The sequence below is a fragment of the Neoarius graeffei genome, chromosome 25, assembly GCF_027579695.1.
Source record: "Neoarius graeffei isolate fNeoGra1 chromosome 25, fNeoGra1.pri, whole genome shotgun sequence".
In the NCBI taxonomy this organism is placed as follows: Eukaryota; Metazoa; Chordata; class Actinopteri; order Siluriformes; family Ariidae; genus Neoarius; species Neoarius graeffei.
In genome coordinates this window covers 23,343,298-23,369,473 of record NC_083593.1, presented here as the reverse complement: position 1 = coordinate 23,369,473, position 26,176 = coordinate 23,343,298, and the positions used below count along the sequence as shown (strand labels likewise).

At 42.4% G+C, this 26,176-nt stretch overlaps 2 protein-coding genes across 8 annotated transcripts in view; both read right to left on the bottom strand.

The window, feature by feature from the left end:
• Positions 1–13,663, bottom strand: part of uspl1 (ubiquitin specific peptidase like 1) — a 504,778-nt gene extending 491,115 nt beyond the window's left edge. Inside the window, exon 1 of the mRNA XM_060908539.1 lies at positions 13,642–13,663. The gene's annotated coding sequence lies outside the window, so the exon portion shown is untranslated. The remainder of the gene's footprint in view (positions 1–13,641) is intronic.
• Positions 1–25,519, bottom strand: part of LOC132873196 (adhesion G-protein coupled receptor G2) — a 194,613-nt gene extending 169,094 nt beyond the window's left edge. For all 7 annotated transcript variants that reach the window (XM_060908529.1, XM_060908534.1, XM_060908535.1 and 4 more), the window contains exons 1-2: positions 24,967–25,519; positions 22,238–22,335 (exon numbers count right to left, since the gene is read on the bottom strand). In XM_060908529.1, the coding sequence (XP_060764512.1) occupies positions 22,238–22,331 (94 nt within the window). In that variant the 5' untranslated portion in view covers positions 22,332–22,335; positions 24,967–25,519. The remainder of the gene's footprint in view (positions 1–22,237; positions 22,336–24,966) is intronic.
• Positions 25,520–26,176: the final 657 nt, after the last annotated feature.

Here is a 26,176-nt window from a genome sequence, read left to right as displayed (position 1 = left end):
GTCATTTTCCATGCTCATGAGGGCCTGTTCGATCTCATGAAGTGTCAGAATCTTATCAGTTTCAGAGTAGCACTCATCAGGCACTCTGGGCAGATGATTAAGAAAAGCACTGGACAGTGAGTCATCAAGCAACAATTCGCTGTCATACAACTTTGCATAAAACAATCGTGTGCAACTGTGTATCTGTGCAGGCTCAGACAGCTCTTGACCCTTTTCAGACCTCAGAGTATGCATTATCCTGCTCTGGCCACTTCTCCTTTCCAAGTAAAAAAAAAAACTTAGATGGAGCGTCCATTAAAGTGACATTTTTGAAACGGGAGCGCACTAGTGCCCCCTGTGCCCTAACACCCAGCAAATCTTTCAGTCTTTCCTTCTTCTCCTCAAAAAGTTGAACATGTTCCTTATTTCCTGTGAGTGTTATTGAATTGTGAAGATCCGCAATCTCGTTTTCCAGAACTTGTAATGAAGAAATAATTTCCTTGGTAACATTGCAAGTGTACTGTTGACAGAATAACTTGATTTGAACCTTCCCATAGTCCCACCAGTTGCGCAAGGAAGGAAAAAAGCCCTTTTTTTGTCTAAAAGTCTCCCAAAAGAAAATAAAGGTGTCTTTGAAAAAATTATCCTCTAAGAGCGACATATTAAAACAACAATAAGCACTTCTAGACTTAAAGGGTTTAGCACATACACTACAAGTAACTGCGCAATGATCAGAGAAACCAGTTGGAAGGATGTTGAGATGATCCTTATAAATATAAAATCTATCCAATCTAGCAAGAGAAATATAATTCCCTCTACTGTGTGACCAGGTGTATTGTCTGACACCTTGATGCGTGGTTCTCCATGTGTCTTGCAGATCATGGGCATTAATCAACTCTTTCCTCCAGTCTACTTCATTGGTTTGATCACTGTGCGTTTCCTGTATCATCATAACATTTATTCGTTTTAGATTGATAAAATCGATCAATGTCAACCTTTTCAACCTCTGGCACCATTTAAATTCAAAATACCAACATTAAATGTATTCGCCATCAAAACGTTCTATGGGTGAAGGGGGCGACGACTCCTCTCGAACCTTTTTCCGAAGCCTAGTCAGAAATTTTTGAAGGCGAGCAGCCTCCTTCACGGTGAAAGCATGCTCTCTCAACAAGCAGACGACATCATTGATAAACTGACACCGATCAGGAAAATAATGCTCCACCTCAACATGACGCTGTCCTTTGGTCTCACATAGAAAGCGGCTTATTTCCTCAGCTTTATACTGGACTGGTACTTCACCGCCAGACACACTGAGGTCTCCCAGTGAACTGTCTGACATGTCAGAGCACACCGAGTCATCATCACCATCATAATCAACACAAGCCTCACCGACTTTCTTCATTTTACTGAGGTTGCAATCAACAGGCTCAACTTCTTTTCTTTTGAACGGAGCCTTAAATCTATGCACTGTTTCTACCATTTGTACATCAGAAGCATCTGTAATGTCATGCTCACTAACTGTTGTAGTGCAACTTAGAGCATCCAACTCTTTAGTGATCATGTCACTCACTGTTGTATTGACAGCGTCGGGCTCTGCTAGATGAGAGCCGCCATCTGCGGCTACAGGAATCTCTGTGGAGAGATCAATCAGTTCAACCTCAGACCGGCCAGTGCCACGCTCAGACTCTTCTTCCCCGGCTCCGTGCGCCAACACATTCTCACCCGCAGGCGGAGAGTCTGGCAGGGGGGCTGGTGGGGAAGCGGTTGTGGAGGGATCAGCTGCGGAGGTATCGGGCACATTTTGCTCAGCTGAGCCTTTAGGTGGCTGATCTGTGCTGTCTTGTTGTTTTTGCGGGCAGTCACGAATTACGTGACCCAACACACCACAGTGAAAGCACCGCAAAACAGTATCAGACGTAGCAAAAACCACATATTCAAACCCCTTTACCTTAAACTTCATAGTCAAGTCTAAATCCTCATCATCATTTTCCAGCACCATATACACCTGCCTCCTAAAGGAGACAACATGCCTCAGGAGTGGTGATTTACATCCCAGCGAAATCTTCCTTATAGAAGAGACCAGCCTGCCATACCGTTGTAGATTGCTCTCAATCAGTTTATCATTAATAAAAGGGGGAACATTTGAGATGATCATTTTTCTGGAGGGAGAACTAAGTGGAAGAACCAGTGGCGGAACAACTGCACACAAGGCCCCGGGGCAAAACACCAATCAGGCCCCCCCACGGCGAAATTGCAAACAAACAAATTAGAAGGCTTGTGGCATATAGGCCTACTCAGGCTATATCTAACAAAAAGCAGTTTTTAAGAACGTAGCCTTTGGACCTAGCCATGGCAAAATTGCAAACAAACAGAAGGCCTGCAGCATATAATCAGGCTATATTAGAACAGAACTTGCTCAAAGTTTTTTTTTAATTATTATTTTTTTTATAGGCCTACATAGCCTGTATTTTCCATTCATTTTGTATTATGTTCCAAATAGACACTAAACAACAACAAAAATCCAGCAATCATGAATGATACACCCTCATTGTGTAAGCACGTCTTCAACTACAAAGCCGACACAGAAACCTGCATTCGTCATTAAAAAGGCATTCGACGCGCCTTGCGCTCCGCAAAGTCGTCGACTATTTGAGGGATGTTAAGCGCTCTTGCTCACTCATTCTCAATTGATAAAATGGCCGATCCACAGAATCTCTCTTGACCCATTGTGCTCCTGAGATAATTTTTTATCAATTTTAATTTGGAGAAAGAGCGCTCTGCTGTCACAACTGAGACAGGGAGAGTGAGAAAAAGCAAGAAAGCCATGCACACCTCACTAATGCCGCTTTTCCACTACCAATGCGGCTGAGTTGGGCTGAGCCGTGCCGTGCTGAGTGGGGCTGTTGGAGTTGCATTTCGACTACAACCGCGCTGAACCGTGCTGGCTGGAAGTGGGTGGACACATTGGATGGAGTTAGTGAAAGTGGGTGGACGTCACATGATGTTGTTAGGTGGCGCAAACAGTGACATCAATGAGCTTTTAAGCGGTAGTCTCACGACCAGGATAGTAAACAATAAACATGGAGGACATGGAGTCGTTAGTGTTGCTGGTCTTGGTGCTGTGGCTTGTTGTCACCGACAACGCCAACAGATACTGGCAAGAGGGTATAGATGAGGCGAGGCGCATAAGGCTTCAGAAATTCTCGTAATTCGTAATTCTTCTTCTTCCGGGTTTACGGTGTTTACAGATCCCAGCGTGCTCGCGGGGCGTGTGTGGGCATGTGAGGACACTCCTCCTCACCAATCAGTGCACAGGGGAGTGTCTCCTCATGCCCCTAGCCCCACTCGGCTTGGTTTGGCTCGCTTCAGCCCTACTCCAAAACCGTGCGAGTTTTGGGAGCTGAGTAGGGCTGAAGCGAGCTGAGTCGTGCTGCTCTGGGGTAGTCGAAATGCGAGCCGTGTCGGGCTGAAGTGAGCTGAAGTGAGCTGAAAAAGGGTAGTGGAAAAGGGCCAAAAATGTAGAAGTTACTGCTGGATGATCTACTACCAGCAACCTGGCCAGGCTAAGCACAGATGTGTGTCTTGCTATCTGCTCCTTGAAACAAGCCCTAAATGACACTAGTGCCGCTTTTCCACTACAAACGTGGCTGAGTCGGGCTGAGCCGTGCCGTGCTGAGTCGGGCTGAGCGGGGCTGTTGGAGTTGCATTTCGACTACAACCGCGCTGAACCGTGCTGGCTGGAAGTGGGTGGACACATTGGGTGGAGTTAGCGAAAGTGGGTGGACGTCAGGTGATGTCGTTAAGCAGCGCAAACAGTGACATCAGTGACCTTTTAAGCGGTAGTCTCACGACCCGAATAGTAAACAATAAACATGGAGGACATGGAGTCGTTAGTGTTGCTGGTCTTGGTGCTGTGGCTTGTTGTCACCGACAACGCGGACAGATACTGGCAAGAGCGTATAGATGAGGCAAGGCGCATAAGGCTTCAGAAATTCTCGTAATTCGTAATTCTTCTCCTTCCGGGTTTGCGGTGTTTACAGATCCCAGCGCGCTCGCGGGGCATGTGAGGACACTCCTCCTCACCAATCAGTGCACAGGGGAGTGTCTGCTCACGCCCCCAGCCTCACTCGGCTCGCTTTGGCTCGCTTCAGCCCCACTCCAAAACGGTGCGAGTTTTAGGGGCTAAGCAGGGCTGAAGCGAGCTGAGTCGTGCTGGTTTTTGGTAGTCGAAACGCGAGCCGTGTCGGGCTGAAGTGAGCTGAAAAAGGGTAGTGGAAAAGGGCCATAGTTGACCAGGAAAGCTGAAGTCAATATCCTGACTATAGTGATCACACAGTCGACGGGCCACTTCGTATAGCTCCTCGTCCTTGGCATGCTGGAGCGTATTTGGATGAATAGCCTCAAACAAATGAGCAGTCCGATTTAAACTGACAAACCTTTGTGACAGCTGCTGAATGATTACATCAAGGCATGCATAGAACACATTCACCCGAAAATAATGTTCTGCATCGGAAAGCCGACTCTTCGCTAAGGTGATCAAAGTGGCGCTTCACTTTTTTCAACCTGGTGGCTACAAATTGCATTTGACTGCCCCATTTCACAGCCAATGCCAGAGTGGAAGCCTTTGCCTCATCAAACTGCTCCCTGTACTCCTGTAGAGTTCGTACAGCATTCTGCAATAATGCAGACGCTTTGAGGAGATCAATGGTCTTCTCCTGCAGTAACTTTGAGATGGCATTAGTGCACTCCAAAATCTTTGTCTGAAGGCTGATTAAAAATATGAACTGAAATTTAGTAATGGCCTTTTTAAGTGCATCTGCCTCATCTTGTTCATTTGTTTTCTCACTTGTAAGTGAGAGCTTGTCGAGAGCTTTAATGACGTCTCCATATCTGTACTTTCATGCAACAAGCATATTGTAGCAGGAGGACCAGCGGGTTGGGCAGAGGCGTTTCAAGGTTATGTCCCTGCTCTCTGGGCTCAATAAGTCGCCAAGTAATGCCCATCTCTTAACACTGTTGGCAACCACATCATAAAACTGTCTAATCTCTGGGATAGTTTTGACAGAATCATTCAATACCAAATTCAGACAATGAGCCACACAGTGCACATACAAAGCAAGGGGCTCCCGCTCCGCTATTCTTGCTTGAACACCAGAATAAATTCCACTCATGTTTGCTGCGCCATCATAACCCTGTCCGCGGCATCTGGAGAGATCTAAGCCATTCCCTTCAATGCCTAATAATTCGGCCCTCCAGTTCAGAAGCGGATGCGTTCACAGTTGTCTCGAACCCAAGAAAAGCCTCAACTATCCTGATTTCACAGGGGTTTTTCTTATTTTATTTTTTTTAACCATGATAAGAATGTGTAGCAAAAATGAGAGATATATAGGTCAACTAGTCTGTAATCATGTGAAAACTTGTAGGTTTCAAGGAATTTCCAATGGAATCGCATAAGGCACATTTATTGGGAGGGCCTGAATGTCAAAGGGTGGGGCCCTGTACGGCTAGGGGGAGGGCCCAAGGCCCAGGGGTAATGGCCCTGCCCACCCCCTTTAGCTCCACCCCTGGGAAGAACAGGTGTTAGCTGCAATTACCTCTCTAGCTTTCTCAACCGTACTGAGAAAAAACACAATTGCGTTGTTCATGCACAAGGCCGATTTAATATATTCATGACCAACAACTTTACCGATAGCCAAAACACACTCTTCAACACTTGCAGAACATTGAACTTTTACACCATGTTGTCTTGTCAAACTTTCGAACTCCGTTGCTCACGTGGCAGCCACGCTACCAACCCAGGCTGGTAACTGACTCCGCGGGAGAACAACAAAAAAACAATCTACCACGTCTGTAGAGTTTCATAACAACCAAAAAAACCAAACAAGCCACCAAAACACATAAAAGGACGTATAAAAGATAGAAAATTAAGAATAAGCCAAAGAGGCTTCCTCTCACAACTCGCAGATCATTCTGACACTCACTCCGTACATGCACAAATGAGAGAGAGAGAGAGAGAGAGAGAGAGAGAGCATAGTAGGCATAATAAATAAATAAATAAATACAATTATGGGTAAATTATATGGATCTGCGATGCCTGCATGTTTCAGCTTTTGGATGTAATGCGATCTGCTGGTAGGAAATAAATTTTTAATTGTCATGATGTTTTCAACGTGTCACCATCTTGGTGTGAAGCAGTTCCATAGCTATGCTAATTACTTAAAGCTCTTCGCATTTGGCTATTTCAATAGCACCATACTCTTTACCTCAAGAGGTAGGAAAATGGTCCCAAAATGGAGAAAAGTAACCTTTAACACATTAAAATGATCACATCTCATCTGCATGACATTGTTCTTGCGAGACATAGGAAAATGGCATGCACAATAATGTTTTTTTTCAGATGACTTTGCAGTCAGCACCTTTAACTTCTAGGTAAATCACAGTCCCCTCCAAAAGTATTCTAACAGTAAAGTCAATTCTTTTGTTTTTGCAATACACTGAATACTTCTGAGTTTAAGATTAAACCATGAATATGAGACAACAAATCAGGGATAGGTTTCCAGACAACATTGCACTTTAGGGCAAAAGAGCGAGTTTAAAGACACTCTTAAGCAATGAACATTGCCTCTGTATGTGGCTTTCCCAAAAATACTCGTAAGGAGTCTTAAGAGCAACTTTGCTAAGAACTTCTTTGCAGTGTGCACTGTCGTGAAAGGCAGTAATAGTTGCTAAATCCAGTCAGTGAGGCCGCATGCATTTATTTTTAACAAAAAACCAATGACAGCAGTGCTTGAAAGTTTGTGAACCCTTTAGAATTTTTTATATTTCTGCATAAACATGACCTAAAACATAATCAGATTTTCACACAAGTCCTAAAAGTAGATAAAGAGAACCCAGTTAAACAAATGAGACAAAAATATTATACTTGGTCATTTATTTATTGAGGAAAATGATCCAATATTACATATCTGTGAGTGGCAAAAGTATGTGAACCTGTAGGATTAGCAGTTAATTTGAAGGTGAAATTAGAGTCAGGTGTTTGCAATCAATGGGATGACAATCAGGTGTGAGCGGGCACCCTGTTTTATTTAAAGAACAGGGATCTATCAAAGTCTGATCTTCACAACACATGTTTGTGGAAGTGTATCATGGCACAAACAAAGGAGATTTCTGAGGACCTCAGCAAAAAGCGTTGTTGATGCTCATAAGGCTGGAACAGGTTACAAAACCATCTCTAAAGGTTTTGGATTCCACCAATCCACAGTTAGACAGATTGTGTACAAATGGAGGAAATTCAAGACCATTGTTACCCTCCCCAGGAGTGGTCGACCAACAAAGATCACTCCAAAAGCAAGGCATGTAATGGTCGGTGAGGTCACAAAGGACCCCCAGGGTAACTTCTAAAGGCCTCTCTCACATTGGCTAATGTTCATGAGTCCACCATCAGGAGAACACTGAACAACAATGGTGTGCATGGCAGGGTTGCAAGGAGAAAGCCACTGCTCTCCAAAAAGAACATTGCTGCTCATCTGCAGTTTGCTAAAGATCACATGGACAAGCCAGAAGGCTATTGGAAAAATGTTTTGTGGATGGATGAGACCAAAATAGAACTTTCTGGTTTAAATGAAAAGCGTTATATTTGGAGAAAGGAAAACACTGCATTCCAGCATAAGAACCTTATCCCATCTATGAAACATGGTGGTGGTAGTATCATGGTTTGGGCCTGTTTTGCTGCATCTGGGCCAGGACAGCTTGCCATCATTGATGGAACAATGAATTCTGAATTATACCAGCGAATTCTAAAGGAAAATGTCAGGACATCTGTCCATGAACTGAATCTCAGGAGAAAGTGGGTGATGCAGCAAAACAACAACCCTAAGCACAGAAGTCGTTCTACCAAAGAATGGTTAAAGAAGAAAAAAGTTAATGTTTTGGAATGGCCAAGTCAAAGTCCTGACCTTAATCTAATTGAAATGTTGTGGAAGGACCTGAAGCGAGCAGTTCATGTGAGGAAACCCACCAACATCCCAGAGTTGATGCTGTTCTGTATCAAGGAATGGGCTAAAATTCCTCCAAGCCGGTGTGCAGGACTGATCAAAAGTTACTCAAAATGTTCAGTTGCAGTTATTGCTGCATAAGGGGGTCACACCAGATACTGAAAGCAAAGATTCACATACTTTTGCCACTCACAGATATGTAATATTGGATCATTTTCCTCAATAAATATATGACCAAGTACAACCCCGATTCCAAAAAAGTTGGGACAAAGTACAAATTGTGAATAAAAACGGAATGCAATAATTTACAAATCTCAAAAACTAAGATTGTATTCACAATAGAACATAGACAACATATAAAATGTCGAAAGTGAGACATTTTGAAATTTCATGCCAAATATTGGCTCATTTGAAATTTCGTGACAGCAACACATCTCAAAAAAGTTGCGACAGGGGCAATAAGAGGCTGGAAAAGTTAAAGGTACAAAAAAGGAACAGCTGGAGGACCAAATTGCAACTCATTAGGTCAATTGGCAATAGGTCATTAACATGACTGGGTATCCCATACGAAAAAGAACAGTAAAGAACTTATAAGAATTTACCACTGTCTTAGTAGTAAATCCTTATAAATATAAGGATAAATCCTTATAAGGATTTATAAATAAATATATATACCATGTATGATTTACTCCTGAAAGTGGCCCATTTTGCATTTTCCTCATACAAATTTTTTATGAAAATCTAGTATGTATGAAGTGAACATTGTGCATGGTTTTTACAGATGTGTATGATGAATTACACCGTCTTTGTATGCTTCATGTAATGTTTGTAGTTTTAAATTATATTTTACAGTTTAAAATGTATATGCCTTTTATATGTAAATCCAACACAAACATATATGGATTTACATATAAAAGGCATATACATTTTAAACTGTAAAATATAATTTAAAACTACAAACATTACATGAAGCATACAAAGATGGTGTAATTCATCATACACATTATCTGTAAAAACCATGCACAATGTTCACTTCATACATACTAGATTTTCATAAAAAATTTGTATGAGGAAAATGCAAAATGGGCCACTTTCAGGAGTAAATCATACATGGCATATATATTTATTTATAAATCCTTATAAGGATTTATCCTTATATTTATAAGGATTTACTACTAAGACAGTGGTAAACTCTTATAAGTTCTTTACTGTTCTTTTTCGTATGGGTATAAAAAGAGCATCTTGGAGTGGCAGCGGCTCTCAGAAGTAAAGATGGGAAGAGGATCACCAATCCCCCTAATTCTGCGCCGACAAATAGTGGAGCAATATCAGAAAGGAGTTTGACAGTGTAAAATTGCAAAGAGTTTGAACATATCATCATCTACAGTGCATTATATCATCAAAAGATTCAGAGAATCTGGAAGAATCTCTGTGCGTAAGGGTCAAGGCCGGAAAACCATACTGGGTGCCCGTGATCTTTGGGCCCTTAGACAGCACTGCATCACATACAGGCATGCTTCTGTATTGGAAATCACAAAATGGGCTCAGGAATATTTCCAGAGAACATTATCTGTGAACACAATTCACCGTGCCATCTGCCGTTGCCAGCTAAAACTCTATAGTTCAAAGAAGAAGCCGTATCTAAACATGATCCAGAAGCGCAGACATCTTCTCTGGGCCAAGGCTCATTTAAAATGGACTGTGGCAAAGTGGAAAACTGTTCTGTGGTCAGACGAATCAAAATTTGAAGTTCTTTATGGAAATCAGGGACGCCGTGTCATTCAGACTAAACAGGAGAAGGACGACCCAAGTTGTTATCAGCGCTCAGTTCAGAAGCCTGCATCTCTGATGGTATGGGGTTGCATTAGTGCGTGTGGCATGGGCAGCTTACACATCTGGAAAGACACCATCAATGCTGAAAGGTATATCCAGGTTCTAGAGCAACATATGCTCCCATCCAGACAACGTCTCTTTCAGGGAAGACCTTGCATTTTCCAACATGACAATGCCAAACCACATACTGCATCAATTACAGCATCATGGCTGCGTAGAAGAAGGGTCCGGGTACTGAACTGGCCAGCCTGCAGTCCAGATCTTTCACCCATAGAAAACATTTGGCGCATCATAAAACGGAAGATACGACAAAAAAGACCTAAGACAGTTGAGCAACTAGAATCCTACATTAGACAAGAATGGGTTAACTTTCCTATCCTTAAACTTTAGCAACTTGTCTCCTCAGTCCCCAGACGTTTACAGACTGTTGTAAAGAGAAAAGGGGATGTCTCACAGTGGTAAACATGGCCTTGTCCCAACTTTATTGAGATGTGTTGTTGTCATGAAATTTAAAATCACCTAATTTTTCTCTTTAAATGATATATTTTCTCAGTTTAAACATTTGATATGTCATCTATGTTCTATTCTGAATAAAATATGGAATTTTGAAACTTCCACATCATTGCGTTCCGTTTTTATTTACAATTTGTACTTTGTCCCAACTCTTTTGGAATCGGGGTTGTATAATATTTTTGTCTCATTTGTTTAACTGGGTTCTCTTTATCTACTTTTAGGACTTGTATTAAAATCTGATGATGTTTTAGGTCATATTTATGCAGAAATATAGAAAATTCTAAAGGGTTCACAAACTTTCAAGCACTACTGGAAATGTAAAGTGCTTAAAATATATTAATATACTGTATGATCATTAAACATGACATATGTCTCTCTATCTCTCTCTCTGGCCATCAGTTGTTGCCAACTATGATTGGAGTAGTGACCGTTTGGCATGTCTTGCTGCGCTTTATCACTCATATTTCACTTGCCAGTTTTTATCAATCATTTCCGCGGCACATTTCACTATGCCACACCAGCACCATCAGTCCATTGCTGCCTCTTCCCAGTTTCTGACTAACTGCTTGTCTGTACGCTTGATGTTTGCTTTCTTTATATCGCAGCTTTGACCTTACGATTGGGCGTGTTCTGTCTCTGAGCTCACTGCCGAAGACGGTTCGTGGGAGTCGTTCAGTCGGTATGCGGATGATGTGACTGCCCCAGCGTAGTTGTGACTGTGCAAGGATTGCTTCTGCACTTCTCATGCCGGCACGGTTTAACACTTCTGTGTTAGGAACACGCTGTCACCATATGATGCTCATGATTCTTTGGAGATGTCGCAGTTGCACGGTAGTGAGCTTATTCAGATGCCAGCGATATAAGGTGTACGTTTCAGCTGAGTACAGGAGGCACAGTAGTACGAAGACACGATATAGTTTACATTTTGTGTCCAGTTTAATGACTTTCTGTGCCCATACCTGCTTCTGCAGGGCTCGGTATGCTGCGCTGATGCTCTGTATTCTCCGCGAGAGCTCTCAGTTGATTGAGATGTCTGCAGAGATAAGACTTCCAAGATATGTAAACTCAGTGTCACGATGGTGTAGTGGTTAGCACTATTGCCTCACAGCAAGAAGGTTCTATGTTTGAGCCCAGTGGCCGATGGGGGCCTTTCTGTGTGGAATTTTCACGTTCTCCCCGTGTCTGCATGGGTTTCCTTTAGGTGCTCCGGTTTCCCCCACAGTCCAAAGACATGCAGGTTAGGCTAATTGGTGGCTCTAAATTGGCCATAGGTGTGAATAGTTGTTTGTCTCTATGTGTCAGCCCTGCCAACTTGTCCAGGGTGTACCCTGCCTCTCGCCCATAGTCAGCTGGGATAGGCTCCAGCTTGCCTGTGACCCTGCACAGGATAAGCGGTTACGGATAATGGATGGATATGTAAACTCTTTCACTGATTTGACAATCTCACTGTTTATGCACACTTCAGGATCTTCATGGTTGGTACAGCACTTTTGTCTTTCCAGCATTGATACTTAGATCGAAGGCTGTCAACGCCATGGCAAAGTGGTCCAGCATTGCCTGAAGCTCTTCACGGGATTGTGCCACAAGAGTGGTGTCGTCAGCATATAGCAGATCATGCACAACTAGCTCATGGTATTTACTCTTTGCACGCAATCGAAAGAGGTTGAACAGCTTTCCACCTCTATGTGTCCAAAGATACACACTAGGAGAGGTTTCATAATTGTCCGGAAATGCGACCTTCAGTACTGCTTCCAAGTATAGCATAAAGAGTGTTGGCACTAGCACACAACCTTTCCTCACACCATGTCATACTAAGAAGCTCCCTGTTGTTCTTCCTGCTCATCATACCATTGCTTTGGCTCCATCATGGAATTTCCTTATGATCTTAACAAATTTGTCTGGGCATCCATAGTACTGTAACAGTCGCCATAGTGTCTCACGGTGACTGTGTCAAAGGCCTTCATGAAGTTGATAAATGCTGTGTAAAGCAGCTTTCTTTGCTTGATTGACCTTTTCTGCAGCTGTTGCAATGTGAATATCATATTGTTTGTTGAACAATCTACGTGGAATCCGCACTGGCTCTCAGGAAGGATGGTCCTGGCCAGGTCCTGCAGCCTGTTCAGAAGGAGTTTTGCAAAGATCTTCCCAGCTACTGACAGCAGTGAGATACCTTGATAGTTGTCACAGATAGTTGGTTTACCTTTGAATATTGCAATGATTATAGCATCTTTAAATTGCTGTGGAACAATATCTACTGCCCAGCATTCAGCGAAGAAGGCATGAAGGGTATGAGGTGTACAAGGCGAGGTGAAGGGTCTCTCTTAAACAGGTGCCCGAGTGCAGCTTATAGCTTCCCCCTCACTAGTCAACCCCACCTTCTAGCTTAGTGTATGCTGTTTCAACTGATGGGGCTCTGGCTTTGGGTGAGTATCAGGCACCCTAATTTATCAAACCCAACACCATTGCCTTGCGGTTAGATTTTCTGAACTTAAGGGTGAGGTCCCTGACAGAAACCTCAAAGTCGATGGCAGCAGGTTGGTGGATGGTTGCAGATGGCATGTTTCAGAATGAAGCCAATGGTGGCTGCTTCCTGACATCTCTGAGGTGTGGTCACCCACCCAAGTGAGCTGCGTACTGCGGGGCAACTCACTTTTCCACCAGTCGTAGTGCTCCATTGGATCACTGGAGTCCAGAGTCCAGAGAGTAGCTGGGTTGGTGTGTGCACAGCTGCCTACACTACTATATTTCTGTGCAAGCAAGAGGTGTGGCAGTAAAAAAGTATGCGAGTCCTGTAGCGAACTGTCAATGATACTGGTGGCAGGTTTGAACGACTGGAAGCCGCGAGCCAGCGGCAATCTTGCAGGCTGTTGGAAGTTTTCATCACATGGGATCTCACCGGACAATGTATTACATGTTAGGCACAGCCCAACCAACCAGGCAGCCCTGTTTGGGGACGCACTGCCTGCCCTAGTCAAGGGACGCCCCAATAAAAGGAGGGGTAAACAAAGATTGTCCATCAACACACCTGAGCTGGCAAACCATGGCCAGTGGAAATTCCATTTAGTGGTAGAACAAAACATATGTAATGTGGTCATTAATAATTGAAACTATTTTACATTTTCATCTCATTATCTCTAGCCACTTTATCCTGTTCTACAGGGTCTCAGGCAAGCTGGAGCCTATCCCAGCTGACTACGGGCGAAAGGCGGGGTACACCCTGGACAAATCACCAGGTCATCACAGGGCTGACACACAGACACAGACAACCATTCACACTCACATTCACACCTACAGTCAATTTAGAGTCACCAGTTAACCTAACCTGCATGTCTTTGGACTGTGGAGGAAACTGGAGCACCCGGAGGAAACCCACGCGGACACGGGGAGAACATGCAAACTCCACACAGAAAGGCCCTCGCCAGCCACAGGGCTCGAACCCAGACCTTCTTGCTGTGAGGCGACAGCACTAACCACTACACCACCATGCCGCCCTATTCCAAGTGTGTTGATGAGCAAATAATAAGCTAAATCTTCTTTCAGCTGCTCCTGTTAGGGGTCACCACAGCAGATATGTTCTACATATTTGATTTGGCTTAGTTTTTACACCGGATGCCTTTCCTGACGCAACCTTCTCCAATCTATGTGGGCTTGGGACCAGCACTAAGTATGCACTGGCTTATGCAACCCCAGTGGCTGGGGCTTTTTACAACCCCGATTCCAAAAAAGTTGGGACAATGTAATTGTAAATAAAAATGGAATGCAATAATTTACAAATCTCAAAAACTGATATTGTATTCACAATAGAACATAGACAACATATCAAATGTCGAAAGTGAGACATTTTGAAATTTCATGTCAAATATTGGCTCATTTGAAATTTCATGACAGCAACACATCTCAAAAAAGTTGGGACAGGGGCAAGAAGAGGCTGGAAAAGTTAAAGGTACAAAATAGGAACAGCTGGAGGACCAAATTGGAACTAATTAGGTCAATTGGCAATAGGTCATTAACATGACTGGGTATAAAAAGAGCATCTTGGAGTGGCAGCGGCTCTCAGAAGTAAAGATGGGAAGAGGATCACCAATCCCCCTAATTCTGCGCCGACAAATAGTGGAGCAATATCAGAAAGGAGTTCAACAGTGTAAAATTGCAAAGAGTTTGAACATATCACCATCTGCAGTGCATAATATCATCAAAAGATTCAGAGAATCTGGAAGAATCTCTGTGCGTAAGGGTCAAGGCCGGAAAACCATACTGGGTGCCCGTGATCTTCGGGCCCTTAGACGGCAGTGCATCACATACAGGCATGCGTCTATATTGGAAATCACAAAATGGGCTCAGGAATATTTCCAGAGAACATTATCTGTGAACACAATTCACCGTGCCATCCGCCGTTGCCAGCTAAAACTCTATAGTTCAAATAAGACGCTGTATCTAAACATGATCCAGAAGCGCAGACGTCTTCTCTGGGCCAAGGCTCATTTAAAATGGACTGTGGCAAAGTGGAAAACTGTTCTGTGGTCAGACGAATCAAAATTTGAAGTTTTTTATGGAAATTAGGGACGCCGTGTCATTCAGACTAAAGAGGAGAAGGACGACCCAAGTTGTTATCAGTGCTCAGTTCAGAAGCCTGCATCTCTGATGGTTTGGGGTTGCATTAGTGCATGTGGCATGGGCAGCTTACACATCTGGAAAGACACCATCAATGCTGAAAGGTATATCCAGGTTCTAGAGCAACATATGCTCCCATCCAGATGACGTCTCTTTCAGGGAAGACCTTGCATTTTCCAACATGACAATGCCAAACCACATACTGCATCAATTACAGCATCATGGCTGCGTAGAAGAAGGGTCCAGATACTGAACTGGCTAGCCTGCAGTCCAGATCTTTCACCCATAGAAAACATTTGGCGTATCATAAAACAGAAGATACGACAAAAAAGACCTAAGACAGTTGAGCAACTAGAATACTACATTAGACAAGAATGGGTTATCCCTAAACTTGAGCAACTTGTCTCCTCAGTCCCCAGACGTTTACAGACTGTTGTAAAGAGAAAAGGGGATGTCTCACAGTGGTAAACATGGCCTTGTCCCAACTTTTTTGAGATGTGTTGTTGACATGAAATTTATAATCACCTAATTTTTCTCTTTAAATGATACATTTTCTCAGTTTAAACATTTGATATGTCATCTATGTTCTATTCTGAATAAAATGGAATTTTGAAACTTCCACATCCTTGCATTCCATTTTTATTTAAAATTTGTACTTTGTCCCAACTTTTTTGGAATCGGGGTTGTACCTAATCTGCATGTCTTTGAACTGTGAGGGAAACCGGAGCATCCAGAGGAAACCCACGCAGACACAGGGAGTACATGCAAACCCCACACAGAAAGGCCCATCATGCCACCAAAAAATAAGCAAAATATTTAAGTAAAATGTTTGCCCTCTGCCTGCTCATTTCATTGTTACCCAATCAAGAGTTTAATGACCCTCATAAATCAGCATGCAGCTGGGTGGTATTTGGCATATGTAGGAGGTACAGTATCTATCCCATCACACTTGTTTTGTGATTCTTCTCCAGTTTGCTTCAATTGTTGTTTGTTTTGGGGGGGTTCTCATTTCAGCCTCATCTTCATGAGGTGAAATGCATTCTCAGTTGAGCTATAGTGGTGTGATTGACTTAGCCAGTCTAAAACCTTCCACTTTTTCCCCCTTGATAAATTCCTTTTTTTGTGTTGGCAGTGTGTTTTGGGTCATTGTCTTGTTAGACTAGATGCATTTTTCTGTAAGTTGGCACACATAATATTTCTGTAGACTTCTGAATTCATTCTGCTGCTACCATTATGAGTTACATCATCAACAAAGATTTGTGAGCCCATTCCAGAAGCAGGTATGCAAGCCCAAGCCTCCACCATCATTTCCAATGAATTTGTATGTTTTGCATCATGAGCAGGTCCTTTCCTTCTCCACACTTTGGCCTCACTTTAGTAGAGGTTACTCTTGTTTTCAGAACTTTTGTGGCTCGTCTCTGTATTTCTTTGTGAACTTCTTCTTCTTCTTCTTCTTCTTCTTCTTCTTTTTCTGCAGTTCAGACCAACTTCTGGCACCTTATTGAACAGTTAACCAATCTGACCTTCCAATTCTTACTGCTGATGAGTAGTGGTATGGCCTCTATATTTCTACTCTCAAAGTCTTCTTTGAACTGTGGCTTGTAATACCTTCACTCCTGCCCTGTGGAGGTTGTTTGTGTTGTCACTGGCTGTTGTTTATGGGTTTCTCTTCACAGCTCTCAGAGTGTTTCTGCCATCAACTGCTGTTGTTCTCCTTGACTGACCTGTTTGTTGTCTGGATTTTAGTACACCAGTGGTTTCATTCTTTTTCAGGACATTCCACATCATTGTATTGGCTATGCCCAATGCTTGTGTAATGGCTCTGATTTTATTTTCCATTTTTTCTCAGCTTCAAAATGGCTTGATTGTCTTCCATACATAGTTTTCTGATCTTCGTGTTGGTTTATCCTTTTTAATAACAAATGCATTTTTCACATGTGACCCCCAGGGCTAAAATCAAGAATAGACTTTCAGAAGTATTAACTGTTTAAACATTCAATCTAACAGGGCACACCTGGGCAAAAAGAAACACCTGTCAGTCCCATGTTGTAATATTTTTGATTGCTTGAAAAATGGGTGGGTTCAAACAAAAGGTGCCATACTCTAAGTTGTTTAACACACTTAGATGTAAATACTAAGACATGAAAGCTGAAATTCTGATATATCTCATACTGATCCTTAAAACCCAACTGTCTTCACTGTATAGCAGAAAAAAAGAGATTTGGCCTTGCTGTTCCCATACTTTCAGAGGGGACTGGATTTCTTTTGAACCTACACATACTACACTACTGAAAATAACTATAATAACACAAATTTCTTTGTTTGTTTCTTTGTTTCATTGTTCCTTTCTTTCTTTGGTTTTGTCTGTTCTCAACACTCATTCTTCTTTTTACTGAAGGAAGTCGGAAAATAGTCACGGATAAAACCAGTCCAGCAAGTTGTCTAAATTACATTCTGGTTATATGAACCTTTGTGTTTCAAGCTATTTGCAAGCCATCTGTGCAATAAATAACAGGAAGAATGCCACCTATTGACACACTATACAATATGTTTTAGATGTTGTCCACTTGAATAAACACAGTAACATGTAACTCAAGCCACCTGATCAACAATATACACTCACCGGCCACTTTATTAAGTACACCCATACACCTGCTGTTATGCAGTTATCTAATGAGCCGATCATACACCTGCTGTTATGCAGTTATCTAATGAGCCAATCACTTGACAGCAGCACAATCCATAAAATCATGCAGACACAAATCAAGAGCTTCAGCTAATGTTCACTTCAAACATCAGAATAGGAAAAATTTTGATCTCTGTGACTTTCACTGTGGCATGGGTGTTGGTGCCAGATGGACTGGTTTGAGTATTTCAGAAACTGCTGATCTCCTGGGGGTTTTCACACACAGTGGTTTCTAGAGTTTACACAGAATGGTGCAAAAAACAAAAATGTTGAGTGAGCAACAGTTCCATGCGTGGAAATGCCTTGTTGATAAAAGAGGTCAGAGGAAAATGGCCAGATTGATTCAATCTGCCAGGAGGGATATAGTAACTCATAGCAACTCTTTACAACCATGGTGAGAAGAAAAGCATCTCAGCATACAACAGCAGAAAACCACACTGGGTTCCACTCCTGCCAGCCAAGAACAGGAATCTTAGAAGCAACAACAAGTTCCTGTTAAAGTGGCTGGTGAGTGTATATATTTAACAAATATAAAAAGAAGGATGAACACGTCCTATAGGGGAAACATTTTTCAAAAGGAGTGCTACTATAACACAACCTTACTTAATAAGCATATTAAAGTTTTTATTTTATAGCATGTGTGAAAGTGGGCAGACTCCTTTTGCTCTTTTTTTCTATGTACAGTTGTGGTCAGAAGTTTACATGTAGTGACATAAATGGATATAAATGTCATGGCAATATTTGGGCTTTCAGTAATTTCTTGGACCTGTTCTTTTTCTGTGGCAGAATGATTATACAGCATACATCTTTAATTAAAAAAACACTAGAATTTGGTGCACAAGTTTTAATTTTCTTCGGGTTTTCTGAAATCAACATAAGGTCAAAATTAAACATACAGGCTCAAAAATTTACTCACTTAGATTATTAATTCAGAGGTGCTGAAACTTCCAAAATGTCTCTTATCTTGCCAAGGCCGAGGTCCCTTAACTTCCTGTTATGGCCCTTTTCCACTACCCTTTTTCAGCTCACTTCAGCTCGCTTCAGCTCACTTCAGCCCGACACGGCTCGCGTTTCGACTACCAAAAACCAGCACGACTCGGCTCGCTTCAGCCCTGCTTAGCCCCTAAAACTCGCACCGTTTTGGAGTGGGGCTGAAGCGAGCCAAAGCGAGCTGAGTGAGGTTGGGGGCGTGAGCAGACACTCCCCTGTGCACTGATTGGTGAGGAGGAGTGTCCTCACATGCCCACACACGCCCCGCGAGCGCGCTGGGATCTGTAAACACCGCAAACCCGGAAGAAGAAGAATTACGAATTACGAGAATTTCTGGAGCCTTATGCGCCTCGCCTCATCTATACGCTCTTGCCAGTATCTGTCCGCGTTGTCGGTGACAACAAGCCACAGCACCAAGACCAGCAACACTAACGACTCCATGTCCTCCATGTTTATTGTTTACTATTCGGGTCGTGAGACTACCGCTTAAAAGCTCACTGATGTCACTGTTTGCGCTGCTTAACGACATCACGTGACATCCACCCACTTTCGCTAACTCCACCCAATGTGTCTACCCACTTCCAGCCAGCACGGTTCAGCGCGGTTGTAGTCGAAATGCAACTCCAACAGCCCCGCTCAGCTCAACTCAGCACGGCACGGCTCAGCCCGACTCAGCCGCGTTTGTAGTGGAAAAGCGGCATTAGTGATCGTGATTGACTACAGCTGGTAGCTTCTCTGCACCTTCATAAAAAGGGTTTGTTTACAGCAGTCATTGGATTGACCAACACACAGTAAAATGGGAAAGTCCAAGGAGCTCAGTGCAGATCTGAGAAAGAGGATTGCATATATACACAACTCTGGAATGTCTCTGGGAGCCTTTTCTAAACAATTGCAAATTCCAAGATCAGTTCAAACAATTGTATGCTAATTATTGTGAGGGGTAGTCACTTTGCCAAGCCACTTTGTTTCAAGGAAACCCAAACTGTCACCCTCAGCTGAAAGGAAATTGGTTTGGATGGTCAGGAGCAACCTGGAAACCACCATGGCACAGCCCTGCCATGAACTGGAAGCTGATGGATCACTGTCTACAGTTCAGATCACCATGGATTAAGAGGCTGCTATCCAAGAAATAACCCCCTACTCCAAAATTGACACCTTCAAGCTTAACTAAATTTTGAAGCTAACCACATGGACAAAGAAAAAGCCTTCTGGAGGATAGCTGTATGGTCAGATGAGACAAAGATTGAGTTGTTTGGCCACAATGACCACAATGTACCTCTGTACATTGTGGTCATTGTGGCCAAACAACTCAATCTTTGTCTCATCTGACCATACAGCTATCCTGTACCAGCTGCTGGTGGTGGTAGAAGCATCATGCTCTGGGGCTGTTTTGCTGCCAGTGGAACTAGTTCATTGCACAAAGTGGATGGAATAATGAAGAAAGAGGACTACCTCAGAATCCTTCAGCATAAATCATCAGAAACTTGAACATGACTTGGGACTTACAACAGGACAATGAACCCAAACATGCATCAAAGCTGCTTGTGGAGGATAAAGCAGGCTAACAGGAACCATCTGCAGCTCAACACCTCGAAGATCAAGGAGCTGGTCATTGACTTTGGGAGGTCCAGACCAAGGTCACGACCAGTTCTGATCGAGGGAGTCGAGGTGGAGGCTGTGGATTCCTACAAGTACCTCGGGCTGTGGCTGGACAGCAAGCTGGACTGGACTTGCAACACCAAACACTTATACAGGAAGGAACAGAGCAGGCTATACTTCCTTAGGAGGCTGCGGTCCTTTAACATCTGCAGGAAACTCCTGTGGATATTCTAGCAGTCTGTGGTTGCCAGTGTCCTGTTTTACACCGTGGTGTGCTGGGGGGGCAGCACATCCAAGAAGGACACATCCAGGCTGGACAAACTGATCAGGCAGGCTGGCTCTGTGGTCGGCATGAAGCTGGGGACTCTCTGGTGACGGTGGCGGAGAAGAGGTCTATGGACAAACTATTGAACATCATGGACGATGCCAGTCACCCTCTGCACACCGTCATCAGCAACCAGAGGAGCCTGTTCAGTGACAGAATGCTCCTTCCCAAGTGCAGGATGAACAGACTTAAAAACTCCTTTGTCCCTCACGCCATCAGACTGCAGAACTCCTCTCTGGGGGGGAGGAGGAGTAACAGGAGGACAGAGGATGGGAAGGAGCAGTAGCCTAGCCTAACAATAAGCAATACCGGACAATGTGCAATATAAAGTGCAATATCTCTCCTACCGCCGCCCCCCCCCCACCTTTTTTTCCCCTCCTTCCCCCCTTCCTCTCTTCCCCATATCTTATTCTTTTTATATTTGTATATGTAAATACTTAATTTATTTTAATTTATCTAGAAGTTTTCTCTATTTCTTTTCTCTGTTTATCTGTAATGATGCTGCTGGAATCTTAATTTCCCTGAGGGAACCTGCCCAAAGGGATCAATAAATTTTTATCCAATCAGTTTAATCTAATCTAATCTAATCTAATCTAATCTAATCTAATCTAATCTAATCTAATCTAATCTAATCTAATCTAACATTAAGCTTAAAACAAGTCCTGACTTCAACCCTGTTGAAAATATATGGACAGTGCTTATAAGTCAAGTCCATGCCAAGAAAAAAAAATAATTGAACTTTACCAATTCTACCATGAAGTGTCATGAAATATCCAACTAGAATTCTGCCAGAAGCTTGTTCATGGGAAACAGAAACGTTTGGTCAAGGTGAATCTTGCAAAGAGACATTTTACCCAAATATTAAGGGTGCTGTATATATATTTTTGACCTTGTATGTATAATTTTGACCCTGTGTTGAGTTCAGAAAACCCAAAGAATATTAAAACTTGTGCACCAAATTCTAGTGTTTTATTTTTAATTAAAGATGTATGCTGTGCATTCTGCCACAGAAAAAGAAAAGTTCAAAGAAATTACTGAAAGCCCAAATTTTGGCATGACATTTATAACCAAGATGGGCGGTATGGTGGTGTAGTGGTTAGCACTGTCGCCTCACAGCAAGAAGGTCCGGGTTCAAGCCCTGTGGCCGACGAGGGCCTTTCTGTGTGGAATTTGCATGTTCTCCCCGTGTCCGCGTGGGTTTCCTCTGGGTGCTCCGGTTTCCCCCACAGTCCAAAGACATGCAGGTTAGGTTAACTGGTGACTCTAAATTGACCGTAGGTGTGAATGTGAGTGTGAATGGTTGTCTGTGTCTATGTGTCAGCCCTATGATGACCTGGCGACTTGTCCAGGGTGTACCCCGCCTTTTGCCCGTAGTCAGCTGGGATAGGCTCCAGCTTGCCTGTGACCCTGTAGAACAGGATAAAGCGGCTGGAGATAATGAGATGAGATGAGATTTATATCCAAGATGGCATTCATGCCACTGTAGGTAAACTTCTGACCACAACTGTATGTGTAGGTGTTTTATATCTGACATTTTTTAAAAGGGTTCAGTTTCCCATTAGACTTCATTTAGTGCGTTTCTCATTCATGCATTAAAGATCCTCTGATGTGAACAGATTACAATCAACAAAATCAATATAATACAACTCTAAAATGCTCTAAACTGAGTGCTATTATGGATTCTTGATGTGTGATGTTTTGTCTTACCTATGTGAGACAGCAAAAATACAACAGAGAGTAGAACATGGTCCAGAAACCTCTGTGGCCTGCTACGCATCACAAAGAGGCTTGTACTCACCATCCTTCTGTAACAGACATGGGCAGTGTGAATTAACTGCTGTAACTCATTTACATAGTCTTTTTCTCACTTTGCAGCTGCTGATATCCTACAAAAGCTGACTTGTCCAACACACACACACACACACACACACACACACACACACACACACACATATATATATATATATATATATATATATATATATATATATATATATATATATATATATATATATATATTAGTGCATCTCAGAAAATTAGAATATTGTGAAAAAGTTCAATATTTTCCATCAGTTATTTAAGAAAAATGAAAATGTTATGTATTATAGACTCATTACACATAAACTAAAATGTTTCAAGCATTTTTCTATTTTAATTTTAATCAGTATGGCATACAGTACAAAAACATAAAAAAAACCAACTCAAAATATTAGAATATTTCATTTCGAGTTTGAGTAAAACAGTATGAACAAAGTTTATCTCTCGGTCTAGTTCAGTACACACAACCACAATCATGGGGAAGACTGCTGACTTGACTGTTGTCCAGAAGATGATCACTGATGCCCTCTACAAGGAGGGTAAGCCACAAAAGGTAATTGCTGAAAAGGGTGGCTGGGAAAGGTGCACAAGCAACAGGGATGGCTGCAGTCTTGAGAGGATTGTCAAGAAAAGTTGATTCAAGAACTTGGGAGAGCTTCACAAGGAGTGGACTGAGGCTGGTGTCAGTGTATCAAGACCCATCACGAACAGACATCTTCAAGAAAGGGGATACAACTTTCACATTCCTAATATCAAGCTACTCCTGAGTGTCAGAAGTGTCTTATCTGGGCTAAGGAGAGAAAGAAATGGACTGTTGTTCAGTGGTCCAAAGTCCTCTTTTCAGATGAAAGTACATTTTGCATTTAATTTGGAAATCACGGTTCTAGAGTCTGGAGGAAGAGTGGAGAGGCACAGAATCCAAGGTATTTGAAGCCCAGTGTGAAGTTTCCACAGTCTGTGATGATTTGGGGTGCCATGTCATCTGCTGGTGTTGGTCCACTGGATTTTATCAAGTCCAAAGTCAACACAGCTATCTACCAGGAGATTTTAGAGCACTTCATGCTTCCATCTGCTGACGAGCTTTTTGGAGATGCTGATTTCCTTTTCCAGCAGGACTTAGCACCTACCCACAGTGCCAAAACTACTACCAAATGGTTTGCTGACCATGATATTACTGTGTTTGATTGGCCAGCCAACTTGCCTGACCTGAACCCCATAGAGAATCTATGGGGTATTGTCAAAAGGAAGATGAGAAACACCCGACCCAAAAATACAGATACGCTGAAGGCCACTATCAAAGCAACCTGGGCTTCAATAACACCTCAGCAGTACCACAGACTGATCACCTCCATGCCACACCGCATTGATACAGTAATTCATGATAAAGGAGCCCCAACCAAGTAAGTGTCTAAATGAATATACTTTTCAAAAGTTGGACATTTCTGTATTGTAAATCCTTTTTTTTGATTGATCTTAGGGAATATTCTAATAATTTGAGATACTGGATTTCTGATTTTCATGAGCTATATTAATGAATATAGAATATATGAAAGTTTACCTTTTTGAATTAAATTATGAAAAAAGGAACTTTTTCATGGTATTCTAATTTTTTGAGATGCACTCGTATATGATGAGCACTGTCACCTCACAGCAAGAAGGTTCCAGGTTTGAACCTTATGGTCAACGGGGGCCTTTTTGTGTGGAGCTTGCATGTTCTCCCCGTGCCTGCATGTCATTAATTTACTGGGTTAATGGGTGCGCACGCACGCACAGTGGCTTTTAAAATAATCGCACCCCCCCAATAAATACCACACCTTTCCACCACATGACCAATGGCCGTCTTTGGTCTAAACCAGGGGTGTCCAAACTGATCCATAAAGGGCCATGTGGCTGCAGGTTTTCATTCCAGCCATGCAGCAGCACACCTCATTTGGCTTATTCAATCAACTGACACACCCACCCTTTAATCAAGGGTGGGTGTGGCTGCAAGTATTTGACTGTGTGAAGACAGTTCAGCTGATTGAATGAGCCAAGTCAGGTGTGCTGCTGCATGGCTGGAATGAAAACCTGCAGCCACACGGCCCTTTATGGATCAGTTTGGACACCCCTGGTCTAGACTGTCTGTTAAAAAAGGCTTCATTTATGGAAGATTACCAACATTAGTCTTTTTCACACAGGCTAATTTGAAAAGCTTTATAAAAATCTAAAATTCTTAATTTGACTAGCCTTTATCGCCTTGCATAATGTAATACTTAATTTGAAAATAATATCAAAATTAAAACTTAAATTAGGGTAGAATAAGTCAGTAGCCTATCAGAAAAGTTAATACTATATAGTCTAAACTGACCCACAGTTATTCACTTACTAAAAAGACAGAGTCAAAACTAGACCCTAATATACATTAAAGCACAGGCATTCACATTGCGGATACGCATAAAGTCGGCCTAATAGTTGTATTGATTAACCAGAAAGAGCGACCTCGCTGGATTTCATAAAAATTCGTATTTAATCCGTTACGAATAGACTCAGAGTATTTGTTTGTATTGGACTGATGTGGGACACATAAATATTATAAACAATAAGTGATCAGAGCTTGACAGTGTAAGGATCCCCGGTACCTTGTAGTCGGACAGCGGCGAGCAGCATGTGGGCCAGCGTTTATACTGTCACGTGCGAGAGCGGGACTTCCTCGGCGATTACCATCAATAACCCATCGGTCTCCTCCAGCCGTCAGGTTCAGTTCTATATGTGGATCCAGCCTCTTTACTTTGCCTATATGAAACGACAAAGATCTATGTACCGTTTATGTCCTCGAAAAAATCGTGCGTCTATGTTGCCTTATACCGGAGTTAATTAACCTGCCTTCGACACACTACTTGTATAACACAACGGCTTGGACAACCCGCCTCTCTCTCCCGAAACTGTGACCCACCCTGTACACGACGGCTCGCAAGAAGGAAAAAAACAACTCATAATAGCTTCACGTTATCAGACATTGTATCAGATTTTGCAGACGACACACTGAATATTCGAGATGAGAAACAAAACCGCCACCTGTCAAAACACAGATAACTATTTTCAGAAATCATCTGTTCTGACTGAAGAGACACAAACATGCATTAATAGTCTTTGTTCCCTGAAAAGAATAAAAAGCGCATGACTTATTCACGTCATCTGGATCCACCCATACCTGTATCGTACCTGTCACGTAAGCATAACTTTCCCAACCCTTTTCATTCTTTGTCAGTAATGTTGCTATTTAAAGTCTAAACAATATGTCACCTTAAAACATTATTACTGTTACAATGTGATACCTTGTACATTAATTACACTTGCCTGTGAATTAATGTTTAGTCTTATGCACAAGGACTGTTGGTGTAAAACAAAGTGATAGAAAGTTTATGTACTAAAGTCTGACTGAATTTCCTTCACTCAACACAATACAAAGTTTTGCCATTCTCCTCATTTTGAGTTCTTCCATAACATGCGTAAGAAGGTAATCCAGCTGAGGAAAGGTAAGCATTTCACACATTTGAGAGAACCAATATTATTTGATGAATGTCATAGGAAGTGTGTGGCACTGTTAAAGGGTCAGACTGAAGACGGTTAGTTGTATGTCGTTGTACATATGTGTAGGAAGAAAGGAATGTGACCAGACTTGTTCAGCGTCGCCTCATGAAATTATTACTCCAGTTATGGTTTTATATGTAGCTATTTTAAGAAATTTTATGGCCTATAGCATGAACATGTTAATTAACAATTATTCGTCTAAGGCAAAGTGATATTATAAACCAATATTCACTGAGCCTGAGGTGTATAATTGTTTTA